Raw genomic sequence first — 13,938 nt, 5'->3', positions numbered from 1 at the left:
AGAAAAATAATCCTTTAAGCCCTGTTATAACATATCCATTATACTTTTAGTTTCAAATTATTTTTATCAATTGCATTGTCTAATTCTTAATCAGAAAATCAGAGTCTGTAATGCATAGCATAGCAGTCAGATATTTACATAGAAACCACCTCCATGGGTTCCTCAAAAGCTTAAATATGGAACTGTCTTATGATCCAGTGTTTCCACTCCTGGGTATATAGCCAAAGAGGCCCCAAACACTAATTTGAAAGAATATATGCAAATATATGCCGTATGTTCATTGTAGTATTATTTACAATAGCCAAGATAAGGAAGCAACCTAAGTGCCCATCAGTAGCAAGCGGGTTGACCTAGAGGGCATTGTGCTAAGTGAAATAAGTCAGACAGAGAAAGACAAATACCATGTGATTTCACTCTTATTTGGAATCTAAAGAGGAAAATAAACGAACAAGCAGAACAGAAAAAGACTCATAGAGAACAGACTGATGGTTGCCTAAGTGGAGAAAGGCTGTTGGGGGGCTAGGTAAAAAAGGTGAAGGGATTGAGAAGAACAAACTGGTAGTTAGGGAATAGTTACAGGGTTTTAAGAGTACAGCGTAGGGAATATAGTCATTAATGCTGTAATAACTATGTATGGTGTCAGGTGGGTATTTGAAATATTGGGAGGACCGCTTTGTAAAGTATATGGTTGTCTAACCACTATGCTGTTACACCTGAAACTAATACAAAATAACATTGAATGTAAGCTGTAATTGAAAAATAAAATTTAAAGAAAAGAAAGAAAAAACACTTCCATTAAAATAATTTAAAGAGGAATTATTGTTATTTTAACTTAATCCAAGATAAGTACATTAAAACAATAACACTGAATTGTGAGGCATATTATGTACATAAATGTAAAATTGAGGGCAAAAGTAGTACCAAGGATGGGGAGCAGGTAAATGGAATTTTACTGCTGTAAGACTCGTACATTTTATGTGAAATGTAATAACATTAATTCTAAGTACATTATATTAAGTGAATAATGGATCTGGAACTCTGTAAGCCAACACTGGAAAATAAAACAGTATAAAGAAGAGTACTAAAAGACCAATAGAAGAACTAAAATTGAATATTAAAAATTTTTAATTTACCTAAAATAAGGTTGGATATGAGAAAAAGAAGAACATAAAACAAAACAGATGGGATAACTAGGAAACAAATAACAAGATGGCATTGGTAAATGGATCAAACACTTCAATAAAAATGCATAGATTGACGGTTTAAAAAAGCAATACCCTGGACTTCTGCTTGGTTACAGGAATGAACTATTGATATGCACAACAGCTTCGAAGAGCAGTAAGGGAATTAGACTGAATGAACAAACTCAGTCTTGAAGGTTACATACTGAGTGGTTCCATTATAATAGTCTTGAAAATATAGTTTTAAAGAGAGAAAATATTGACTGGCTGCCAGTGGTTAAGGATTGGGAGGAGAAAGGGCTGGGGCTGGGAAGGAGCAGTACCAGGAAGCCCTGTGGTGGCGACGGCATAGCTTGAAGTGGTGGTGATGGTGACTACACTATGATAAAATTACGCAGAAGCACACACACCAATTTGAATACATGTAAAACTGGAGAAACCTGAATGAGCTCTGTGGATTGCACAAATGTTATTTTTCTAGTATTGACACTGTACTATATTAATGCAAGATGTTAATATTGGGAGACATTGGGTGAAGGATGCACAAAACCCCCCTGTAAATTGATTTACAACTTCCTATAAATTTATAATTGTTTCAAAATAAAAAGTTGGGGAAAAATCAAGACCCACTACATGCTGTCACCAAGAAATGACTTCGAATATGACACAGGAAGACTGAAAATAAAAGAATGGCAATGTACACGGTGGGGCAAAAGTAGGTTTTTAGTTGTTCATATGGAAAAAGACATGCAGGTTAGGATTATTGCAATAGCTTTATTAACTCTGTGCTTCATGTACTCACAACTGTAAACCTAATTTTGCCTATCCCTGTATATACCATGCAAAAGTTAGTGTAAGAAAACTTGAAGAAAAAAGAATATTACCAGAGATGAAGAGGGGTATTTCATAATGATCAAAGGGTCTGTTCGTCAAGAACACATGTACGCACCCACGGACCGAGCAGACAGTAGACAAACCACAATTATAGCTGGAGATTTTAATGTTCCTCACCATAAAATTAATGGAACAACAACAAAAATTTTTTAAAAGTTAGAAGAGACTTTAACAATGCTTTCAAACATATTTATTAAATTGATATTTATAGAACAGTATATCCTTTTATTCAGCACTGTATTGAAAGTCCAAGCTAATGCAACAGGCAATAATAAAAGGAAAGGTTTAAAAAGCAGAAATAAAGAAGTAAAACTATCTCTATTCACAGACAACACGGTCTTCTAAATAGAAAATCTGAAAGAATCTACCAAAAAAGCCTCTGAAACTAATAAGAGATGGTAGGATCATAGGATCCAAAGCCAAAATGTACAAATCAATTGTTGGGGGGTTTTTTGTTTTGTTTTGTTTTGTTTTGTCTGTATGCTAGCAACAAATGGAGACTCCATTTAAAATACCATTCATAATGGCATTAAAAATATAAACTACTTATGGATAAACTTAACCAAATGTGTACAAAACATTGAAAACCACAAAATATTACTAGGAGAAATCAGAGAAGAACTAAACAAATGAAGAGGTACTAGGACACTGTATTCATGGACTGAAGACTATTAAGATGTCAATTCCCCTCAAATCGATCTGTAGATTTAATGTCATCCCAATAGCAATTCTATCAGGTTTCTTTCCACTAGAAATTGATGAATTGATTCTAAAGTTTATATGGAAATACAAAGGATGTAGAAGAGTCAAAAGAGTTTTGAAACAGAAGAACAAGGTTGGAAGACACACTACCTGATTTTACGATTTCTGGAATGCTACGGTAATTGACAGTGTACTAGTGTAAGGAGGAACATATTGAACAGTTGTACAGAATACAGGACAGAAATAGACCCAAAGTACATATAAACAATGCTTGTAACTCAATCAGATAATAAGCAACCCTATTTTAAAAATGAGTAAAAGATTTTAACAAATACTTTACCCACCAAAACACACAATTGGCAAATTAGCTCACAAAAAGATGCTCAATATCATTAGTCTGTAGTCAAATGAAAGTTAGAAACCACATGAACCACCACTACAAATCTACTAGAACGGCTAAAATGTTAAAAGACGGACAACATCAAGTGCTGGTCATCATGTGAGGAACTGAAACTCTAATACACTGCAGGTGGATTGTAAAATGATGCAGTCACTTTGGAAAACAGTTAACAGACCTTTATGCAGTTAAATATAGACTTATACAATGCAGCAATCCCATACCTAAGTATTTATCCAACAGAAGTGAAAACATATGCAAATGTTTATAGTGGCTATATTCATAATAGGCACAAGTTGGAAGCAGCCCACATATCCAACAACTGTTAAATAGATAAACAAATCGCAGTACATCTGTACAGTGGAATACTCCCGTTGATATATGCAACAACACAACATGGACGAATCTCAACAGCATTATGCTAAGTGAAAGAAGCCAAAAACAAAGTGGAAAATGCCGTATGATTTAATTTATACAGCATTCTGGAAAGGCAACATTATAATGAGAAAAACAGCTCAGTCACTTCCAGGGACTGAGGATAGAAGGAAGAGATTTGCTTAAGAAAGATGAGTTTCACTTTGTGTAATTTACACCTCAGTTCTAAATGTTTCAAAATTTTGTAAGATGCAACAAAAGAAGTGGTTAGAGGGGAAATTATAACTTTAAATGCAAAATTAGAAAAGAAAAAGGATCAAAATCAATAAGTTTCTACTTTAAAAACAACTAGATGAAGAAAAATTAAATGCAAAAGAAAAAAATATATGAGCAGATATCAATGAAAAAGTTAAATAAAAATTGATAAACCTTTGGAAATACTGGCCAAAGAAAAATAAGAGAAAATACAAATTACTGATATGAGAAATGTAAAAGACAATATCACCATGGACACTAAAAGAATAAAAAAGCAATATCATAGCCCAGGCTGGTTGGTTGGAACATCGTTCCATACACACAAGGTGGCAGTTCGATTCTGCTCAGGGCACATACCCCAGTTGTGGCTTCAATCCCTGGTTAGAAAGATTGCAGGAGGCAACCAATCGATGTCTCTCTCTCTCTCACATTGTGTGTGTGTGTGTGTGTGTGTGTGTGTGTGTGTGTGTGTGTGTGTGTGTGTGTGTGTGTGTGTGTGTGTGTGTGTGTGTGTGTGTGTGTGTGTGTGTGTGTGTGTGTGTGTGTGTGTCTTTGTCTTTCCCCCTCCTTTAAAAATCAATGGAAAAAAATCAATTCTTCCTTAAATATCTCTGTAGATCCCACATCATTTTAAACAAACTCTAAGCAGGGTGTGTGTGTGTTTTTAAATGTTTAAATAGAAACGGATGGCGGCTTCTCTCTGAAGCACACCCACACCTTTCTCCTTCCCCAGGCTCCTTCTGTCTGCCTTCTTTTTCTTAAGCTTCAAAGGTCTTTCCTTTGCCTCTATAACTTGTTCCCTGAGGCCACACAGCCCAGCTGGTTCACCTTTCCTACCTCTGTGACTTTCTAAATAAACTTTCCCTTATTAACAACAACAACAACAAATATATACATGGAAAGAGAGAGAGAGAGTGTGTGTTAGACAAGAAGACTATAAAATGTATGAAGAAATACTAAGGTCATAAGAGCCAAACTATCTTAAAAACAAAGAACAAAATCCAAGGACTTATATTATCTGATTTCGAGAGAAATACAAAACAAAAACACCCCACAAAAACAACATCAAAAACCTTGACCCATACCTCATAGCATCACAAAAATTAATTCTCAATAGATCATAGAACTAAATCTAAGGAGCTAAAAACTATACACCTCCTGGAAGAAAATATTTTCGTGAACTTGGAGTAACAAAGGTTTCTTGGTACCTGAAAGCACTAACCATAAATAAATAATTGATAGAAATAGACTTCACTAAATTGAAAATTTATGTTTGTCATAAGACCCATTAAGGATGAGTCAATGAGCTGCGGACTAGGACTAAACATTCACAGTACAAATATAACAAAGAACTTGTGTCCAGAATATGTAAACAATCCAATAAATCCTACATAATAAAAGCCTAATATGCTAAGTGTCCAACTGTTTGACCGTTCGACCAGTCACTATGACATGCACTGACCACTACGTGGCAGACACTCCAAATGGTAGGTTACTTGCTGCTGAGGTCTGGCCAATCCGGACTGAGCGTGATGGCTGGACATGTCCTGGAGCCCTCCTCCTGCAGTCCCTCCCCAACCCCCATCACGCTCTGGTGGAGTCCCTCGGCCTGGCCTGCACCCTCTCACAATCCAGGACCACTCAGGGGATGTCGGAGAGCTGGTTGTGACCTGATCCTTCCATGTGAGGCCAAAGGACCCCACTGGTACATGAATCCATGTACCAGGCCTCTAGTCTATAACAAAAAGACCAATAGCCAAATAAAAATAAGGAAAATACTTAAATAGATACTTTACAAAGAAGCTATGTAAGTAGCCAATAAGCACATGAAAAAGAGCCCCAAATCATTAGCCGCCAAGGAAATGTAAAGTAAAAGCACAATAATATACCCCCACACCCTACCAGAGTAGCTAAAAGTTAAAAGTTGATAGTATCAGATGTTGGTGAGGATGTGGAGCAATGGGAACTCTCAGCGCTGACCGGTCGGAGAGTAAAATGACGACCATTTTGTAAATCAGCCTGGCAGTTCTCAGTTATTCCACTTCTAGGTTTTACCTAAGAGAAACGAAAACATATGAACGCAAAAGACGTGCACAGCAATGTTCATACCAGCTTCATTAATAACATCCTAAAACTGGAAACACCCCAAATGCTTATCAACAGAAGACTGCATACATAAATCATGGTATCGCCATAGCCAAATACTGCTTAACAACAACAACATGAGTAAACCTCAAAAACATTACACTCAAGGAAAAATCCAGACACAATAGATCAGCGGCTCTCAACCTGTGGGTCGCGACCCCTTTGGGGGTTGAACGACCCTTTCACAGGGATCACCTAAGACCATCGGAAAACACATATATAATTACATATTGTTTTTGTGGTGAATCACTATACTTTAATTATGTTCAATTTGTAACAATGAAAATACATCCTGCATATCAGATATTTAGAACACGATTCATAACAGTAGCAAAATTACAGTTATGAAGTAGCAACGAAAATAATTTTATGGTTGGGGGTCACCACAACATGAGGAACTGTATGAAAGGGTCACAGCATTAGGAAGGTTGAGAACCACTGCAATAGATGAATAAAATTTCATTCATATGATGTTCTAAATATGGTAAAAATAATCTATGTTGAAGAAATCAGAACAGTGGTTATTTCTATGGGTGGAGGGAATGGGGATTGACTGGGAAGGAAATGAGGGATCTTTCTGGGGTGATGAAAATGTTTGATAATTGATAGGTATGGATTATATGGGTGCACACAGTTATCAAGCCTCATGGAATTGTACACTTAAGATCTATGCATTTCAATATATGTATCTTATACTTCAATTAGAAAAAAATAGTTTTGAGAAGTAAATTGGAAAAAAAAATCATTAAACTATTTTAACAAAACAAGCTCAATAAAAGTCTGCTCATGAGAGAAATCAATGTATGGTGCCAGAGGGGCACTAGACTTATCAGGGTGGATCACTTCATAAGGTACCCGAATGTCTAATCACTATGTTGTACACTTGAAAATAATTTAACATTGAACGTCAACTGTATTGAAAACATAAATTAAAATAAGAGAAAAATAAATCTGGGACCTACTGGTATTGAAGACTTTGTAATTAAGAAAAAGGAGAAAGAGCCAAGCTGGAGTGGCTCAGTGGTTGAGCATCAACCTATGAACCAAGAGGCCACGGTTCAATTCCCTGTCAGGGCACAGGCCTGGGTTGCAGGCTCCATGCCCAGTAGGGGGCATGCAGGAGATAGTTGATCAATGATTCTCACTCATCATTGATGTTTCTATCTCTCTCCCCCTCTCCCTTCCTCTCTGAAATCAATAAAAAATATGTTTTTTTTTAAAAAAAAAAGGAGAAAGAGGAAGCAAGGATAATCATCAAGACCATCATTTATTCCTATGATTTTTTTCTCATTTTATTCCCACATATTTTTCAGATATGGTAGGAAAAACATGCTTTAATAAACAAATCTTCCCCCACCAGCCTTAGCAAAAAACCTTAGGTATAAAGCCCCTTATACACTCAATACCAAAGCACCTTTTTCTCTTTTTAAATTTTCAGGCAATACTATCACTAAGAAATGTGAACCATGGCTGGGGAAGGGGGTGGGGGCGCGATTGGAATGCCTATTACCATCCTTTGTTTTAGCAATACCCATAAAATATGCACCAGACCTATGGCCAGAATTCTTGAAACATCTTATTCTGTGAAATTCATATTACTAGATTATCTGCCTCCTCACGTGTAAGTTGGGGGCTAGAAAGCATGATTTTCCTAATAAATATTCCACCTCATGCTCACTGCAAACCTGCGCCTAGCACAACCCCCCTACCATTTCAACTAAGAGTCTCAAGAACAAAACGATATTCCTAAGCTCCTGTGAAAACAGCAAGTCCCTTCACACCGGGGCAGCAGGAACAGGGAAGGGTAGGTGGTCCTTACCACATCCAGGACCGCACGGACAAACACGTCTAGGTAGACAGTGGTGGCCTCCGTCCAGTCGTGAACTGGTCTCACGTCCTTCTGATACCTCTGCAGTAGCTGCTTGGTGAGATGGTACAGAGCAGAATTCCTGGGATGAGGTGTATCTATGGCTAGGATTCCTGAACAAGAAAACGATCATTGTGAAGTTGCAGCATCTTTAGGAGAGTTCAGACTATTCCAAACTCCTAGCAGAATATAGCCTCAGCTCATCCCGATCAGCCTAAGTCCCCAGCCGGCTGGTAGTTTTTTTGGCAGATGGTTTTAAACAGCTGATGTCAGTAAGCTGATGGCCTCTGTGCCCAATAGAGAAACCTCATTGCAAAGATAAATAAATCTACTCCATCTTCAAGGAAGCCAAGCTGCACCCACAATTTCAGTTCTAAGTAATCGTGCATCTTGGAGACCATTCCTTTCCTTGCTCCTGTACTCCCTCTTCCTGTACATGAGATAACCTTCCTGTACACTTAGCCAAAACTGAACTTTCCCCTCAGGATTTTCTTTTGATTTTCCATTTTTAATTCAATAGTTAAAATAGAAAACCCAGGCAAAAACATGGACCAAAGAGCTGTGTGGATTTCTAAATAAGGGGATTAACGAGATTCCAATTCCTTTCTCCTAAAAAAGAAATCACTTTTCTCACTCGGTCTGTCTTTAAATAAAATGCACTTGTCAGAAAATGAGATCTTCATTTGGGGAAATTCTCTCTAGTTCCAGGGAGCACCCATTTCCTATGGCCCAGGAATCTTGATTTGTGGAGGAAAAGGGACTGGTGTTGGGGGAGGGGAGTCCAGGGGAAAAGAAGCAAGAGAAATGAGCATCAACAATTGGAGGTGACAAATTTGTGAGGGTTTTCTCTGAATTGCAGAAAGGTATTTTGTTCACAAGCTTTGCCAGCCCTCAGGGGATTCAAAGCCTCGCTAAGTCATTGGACTGAAGCAAATTGCGTGCCTCCTGCCACAGCGCGTGAGTGAAACCTATCTGTAGTGTCCTGCCTGTGAATTCGCCGGCGCTCAGTGGTTTTGATGGCTATTTTGATGAGCTGCCGAAGGTGTGCAGGAACCAGCAGGAAACTGTAAATGAGATATCTTCTCCCTGCACGACAATCCTGTTTATACCCATTTCTCTATGAATGATGTCATGTCACTTGTAGCCACAGGCAGCAATTTCTATGATTTATCAATGTCATTGTGACCAAAATGCTAACGACGACGCTGGAGGTGCAATTCCAGACTCCTCGCGGGCAGTGGAATATTCGCTTTCATTACCCGCGAAACTGGGAGCCTAATGAGAATATTAACTCCCTAACTGCTCACCTGAGAGGTGCCTGGAGTGGCATGAGCTATTCAGGCACGCAGACCCAGGTGTGTGGCTCGCATCAGGCATCATGTTTAGGGTGTTTGGTGAACTCTGATTGTCCAAGAATGTGCTGTGACTCTCTCCACCTGAAGCCATCTCTTGCTGGCGTACCCCAGGGGGCGGAAGTCAGAAGCACAGAGGCAAGCTGGTCTGGTGCTTTCCCTGCGAACTCTGCTGTGAGCGACCTCACTTTTACCTCGCTCGGAAGCTCCCAGCTCCAGTCCCAGTTGGGGAAATACTGAAATCACATGTTTCAACACAGGCAACTGCCCGAGACAGAATTAAAACAGTTCTGAGAAATGAGCGTGTATTCACTACACCCTCTGCTCACAAAGACTCAGACTCCCCGCTACTGTCTTTTCTAGGAAGCAATGGACAGGCCCTCTTGGATAAACACATACTTCCTAGAGCATGTCAAGGTCTTTGGGTAACAAGAGCAAATTCTGGAAGCCAGAACTAGGAACAAAAGAGAAACGAGCGTTGATAGGAGAAACAGAAGTAGCAAAAGGAAGCGGGCTTACATACACTGCAAGAGGAAGGGGTTCTTTGTTTAAACTGGGAAGAAATAATAAATTACATTTCTATGATGGATGCAAATTTGCCTGAGGAGAAAGATCTATAACAGGAGGGAGATTAAGGATCTAAGTGACCATTAATTAACAGTAAATTATGCCCCTTGGAAGCTAATGTGACATTCATACGAGCGCCAAATGACTCACAGTGAAGTGATGTTTCAACAGACACTGATGGACGCTCCTGGCAGACCCCGCCCGAGCGGAGTGCTCCCAGCACTGCCTCCTAACAACAAGCTTCAAATAACTCACTCAAGATCGCGGGAAGGGGAAAGTGATAGGAACTGAGATAGGAAACACTTTTAGGTGAAGAGAGGGGTTTTTTTTTTTTTAAAGATAAGAATACAGTAGAATAATTCCTTTGTTTTCCTTATTTGAATGAGTTTCTCTGACACACACCTATCTTACAGTGTTCTGCATTTTGATTAAAAGAGCTGTTCTGGCTTAGTGAGTATACCACCTTTAGGATTCTGCAAGGTATACATACATCTGAGGGGTGACAAGGAAATAGAGGTTTAGGCGTGTGGTTCCATGGAACACCTAATACTGATTGAATATTTGCATATGTCAGGCACTAGGCTAAAGGCGCTTTCCCTGAATTCTCTCATTTAACGTTGGCCACAGCCTGTGAGATACATACTCTCCAGCCCCATGCGTCACGATTATTACAGGTGAAGGGCTATGGCCTTGATGACGTCAGTACCGCCTGCGGTCATACAGCTTGCAAGCAAAGAGGCTGGGATTTAACCACAATGGATCTGTGGCCCAGCTTCCTGAAAATATTAGCCACCACGGTGAGTAACCTTTGCAAAGAGAGACGGATGCCTTGCGTTGTACACTGTTGGGCAGAAACAGCCCCTTGTAACTTTTTGCGAGTGTGTTTTCAGGCCAATCGTAGCTTCTGTTTGTGTTGCACCTTACAGTTCACCATGCTGTCTTGTCTGATCTTCATGAACATACAAACTAAATAGTTAACTTGCAGGAAAACTGAATCTCTAAGAGATTGACTGACTCGCCAGGGTCACCTGGCTGGCGAGGAGTGGCGCAGGAACTAGCAGGCTCTCTTCATCTGCCTGCCCAGCACACCGCCTCCAGCCGAAGCCGTGAAGCGGCGGCCGGTTCAGTGATCTCATATTTACAAATCCTCTTGATACTAACCCGTTAGAATTCCTGAGGGTGGATTTTTCTGCAACTAATGTGCTCAGTGGGATTTATGTTCAAGCACAGATTACTAGACACTGTTAAAACACCTTTGTCTGCAACATTTAGAACAAAAATCAAGCATAATACAAAACATTAGGAAGAGACGTTGTTAAGAAGAATTTCTTCTGTTTTCTTACCTTCATTTTTCTGTTTTATCTTAGTTTAATGCTCATAATTATTTTCTGCTAAGAAACCCATTTGGCATTTAATGAAATTTCCTCTGTTTTCATTTTTATAATTAAGATAGGCTTTTATCCTTTAAGTTCAATAATCAGGATTTTTATACTTTAATGATAAGTGGCTACTTTTTTTCTCCACTGAATAAAAAAATCATTTCCAGCTTCTTGACTACCAAATTCCTTCCTCATCTCCATAATTGACTCATTCCACTTCCAGTTATATTTTAAAGCATGGATATTCAGCTATGGGCTCTAGGAGAACCCTCAAGAAAGGGGGATATTGGGAAATAGCAGCATAAAGATAAATTCTTTATTTGTGCATGTTTCCTAAGAATCAGTTGTGTCCTAACTAAAATGGCTTAATCCAGTAGAGTTAATACTGGCACCATGGATGTTCAGTTCCAAAATGTTGGGGAAAAAAATACCTTAGCTTCTAAGAGGAGTTGTTTCCTAACCTTAAGAGGAATTATGCACCCAAAACATGTGAGCTGACAGTGCGCATCTTTGACTCGCCTGCACAGACTGTGTGGGTGGATGGAAGCCCCTGAAACCAAAATGGTCTTCAGGCGTCTGTAGCCACAATGCCTCCAAGGGCCTCTCTCTCTGGGTTACTGAAAGCTTATGATGATGCCAAGACCATTTTGGATAATAAAAATGTACGCTTCAGACACAAAAGCAAACCTGGGAAAGAATGCCCCACACGCTCCATGGACACTGCAGCAGAGAGAGGGGTCCTAGGACAGCAGAGATTCGGCAAACAGGGCACCAGAGGCCACGCTCGCTCTGTGGGAACGCCTGGCCGTGGGGCCCCGTGTGTGCACGTGTCTGTAACTGCAGGAGCTTCACAGGACCGGCCTGTGACAGATGAGGTAGTCACATGGCACAAGTAGAAAACATTGTCTCTAGAGTTAGTGCCCGCCCTGTTAAATCCCCAGAGGACTCACCTGACGCAGCCACCAGGATGAAGGGCCACAGGGGAGCCATCGCACTTGCCAGGAACGGCACTCGTCCTGCCTAGCGGGCTCCTCTCCACCGGGCTGCTCTCTGCTGCTGTCCCTACTGCTGCTACTTTGCAAACACCGAATGGAAACCAGAGGCAGTGCCAGCGCCACAGAAATGTTTTGGAACTGGTGCCATCGCGATAGCCCTGAACCTCCCCGCTCGGTTCTACTCCAGGATCCAATCACGGCTAGCGCTGCCATTCCCCCGACAGGAGGTTTCTAAATGAATAATGTAATCTAAGAGGAGCCCCTGAGGACGGCAAGTTCCACACTAATATGATTTCCTTGGCAGCCTTTACCTAAGGCAGTGCTCTCGCTGACATTCAGGACACTAATCTCATTAATAACTGAGACCCAAATCGCCGTTCCAAACATGCAGGAACGTCTTCAGCCTTCGCAAGGTTATCGGCCCTCGGAGCGAGTGGAAACCCGGTGCTGCCTCCCGAAGAACAGCTGCTGACGTGCAGTGTGAAGGGCCTTTTGTTTTCCCTCAGCCCCTCTCATGAAGAGAGACGTTGGCTTTTGGTAAGGGGGAGTGCTTTTTAAATGTCCGTTGCCCACAATCCAGAAAGTAACTATGTAAGGGAGGGCGGTCTAGGCGTAGTGGACACGAGAACTGCTGAAGTTTAACATCATTCAGTAAATTTTTTCTTCACTTTTTGATTGAGTGCCCATTATCTCTTCATTATTTAAAAAAAGGTTCATAATTCTATAGAATATCTCTGTCTTCCAGTCGTAGACTCTTAGGTGCTCTGGAAACAAATACTGCATTTCATACCATTTTCCCAAAGCTGCCTTCCTTTTACTATCAATGAGATTGTAGAGGCACAAGTGTGAGATACGTTTTTACAAGCAAATTGGGGTGTGGGGGGATATACCTGGTATACCTGATCCCTGTTCTCCTTAGTATTCAGTCCTTTCTTTAGAATCCTTGGCGTTCTCTTCCTCATTTTCATTTGCCAACAAAATGTAGCCCAATGGGTTTCCTCCTGTTGGTGAAGACTTACAAATACGGAAAAGGAGAAAACTAGGATGACCTCTGTGGTGTTGAGTCAGTTTGGGGCAGAACAGTGTGAACTCAGAGTTTTCAATATATGTAGCTCACTACAGAAATAAATACAAATGTAAATGTGTGTGTACACATGCTCATATACACATAGCCCATGAGTACAGCTAGTCCCCAGATCTTAGTTTCTAAATACCATATCACCTAAAAGGAAGAAATGGAGAAACGACGGACGCCAGGGCTGAGAAGGGGATGGTAGAAGAGCCTAGAATATTTTGTTGTATCATAAAGTAAAGAAATGCTAAAGGGATGATGGGGGCATGATAAAAGGACATAGGAGCCAACTTGAAGGGGCTCCTAATTGCCAAGTCTGGGACATTTCAAGCATCAAAATCAATAATGATGGTGAAAAATCATAATGCGCCAAATAAGTAATAATCCACAAGTCCACACTGATTTAAATAAATAAGTAAATGGAAAAAAAGGAAGGCTTTTCCTTAAATTAGAATGCCAACTAATAAGTGCAGAAGGAATGATGGATCTTCATAGTAATAATTCACTCAAGAAACACCAATGATAAAAACTAGTTGGGGAAAGTTTGATGAGGAACAGAACATTTACCCAAGACAGTAATTACAAAGATTGGGGGGAGGGGGGGAACCTTCCAGTGGAGAAATCTGGCAGGCAGTACTTTAATCAAGTGATGAAAATGAACTTCACCAGTCGTGGGAATGGTGTGCCACGAGGTAGGAGGAATGGCGAAGACACAGCTGCACTTCCGTTCTCCTGCTAAAAATTCATAAACTTGGGT

The 13,938-nt window shown here is 40.1% G+C and overlaps 1 protein-coding gene across 1 annotated transcript in view; it reads right to left on the bottom strand.

The window, feature by feature from the left end:
* HTR3B (5-hydroxytryptamine receptor 3B) overlaps positions 1 to 12,257 on the bottom strand; it is a 34,806-nt gene extending 22,549 nt beyond the window's left edge. The window contains exons 1-3 of the mRNA XM_006761575.1: positions 12,212 to 12,257; positions 12,065 to 12,130; positions 7,731 to 7,929 (exon numbers count right to left, since the gene is read on the bottom strand). Of these exons, the coding sequence (XP_006761638.1) occupies positions 7,731 to 7,929; positions 12,065 to 12,130; positions 12,212 to 12,257 (311 nt within the window). The remainder of the gene's footprint in view (positions 1 to 7,730; positions 7,930 to 12,064; positions 12,131 to 12,211) is intronic.
* Positions 12,258 to 13,938: the final 1,681 nt, after the last annotated feature.

Source organism: Myotis davidii, unplaced genomic scaffold, assembly GCF_000327345.1.
Source record: "Myotis davidii unplaced genomic scaffold, ASM32734v1 scaffold97, whole genome shotgun sequence".
Classification (NCBI taxonomy): domain Eukaryota; kingdom Metazoa; phylum Chordata; class Mammalia; order Chiroptera; family Vespertilionidae; genus Myotis; species Myotis davidii.
This window is presented reverse-complemented; position numbering and strand designations above follow the sequence as displayed.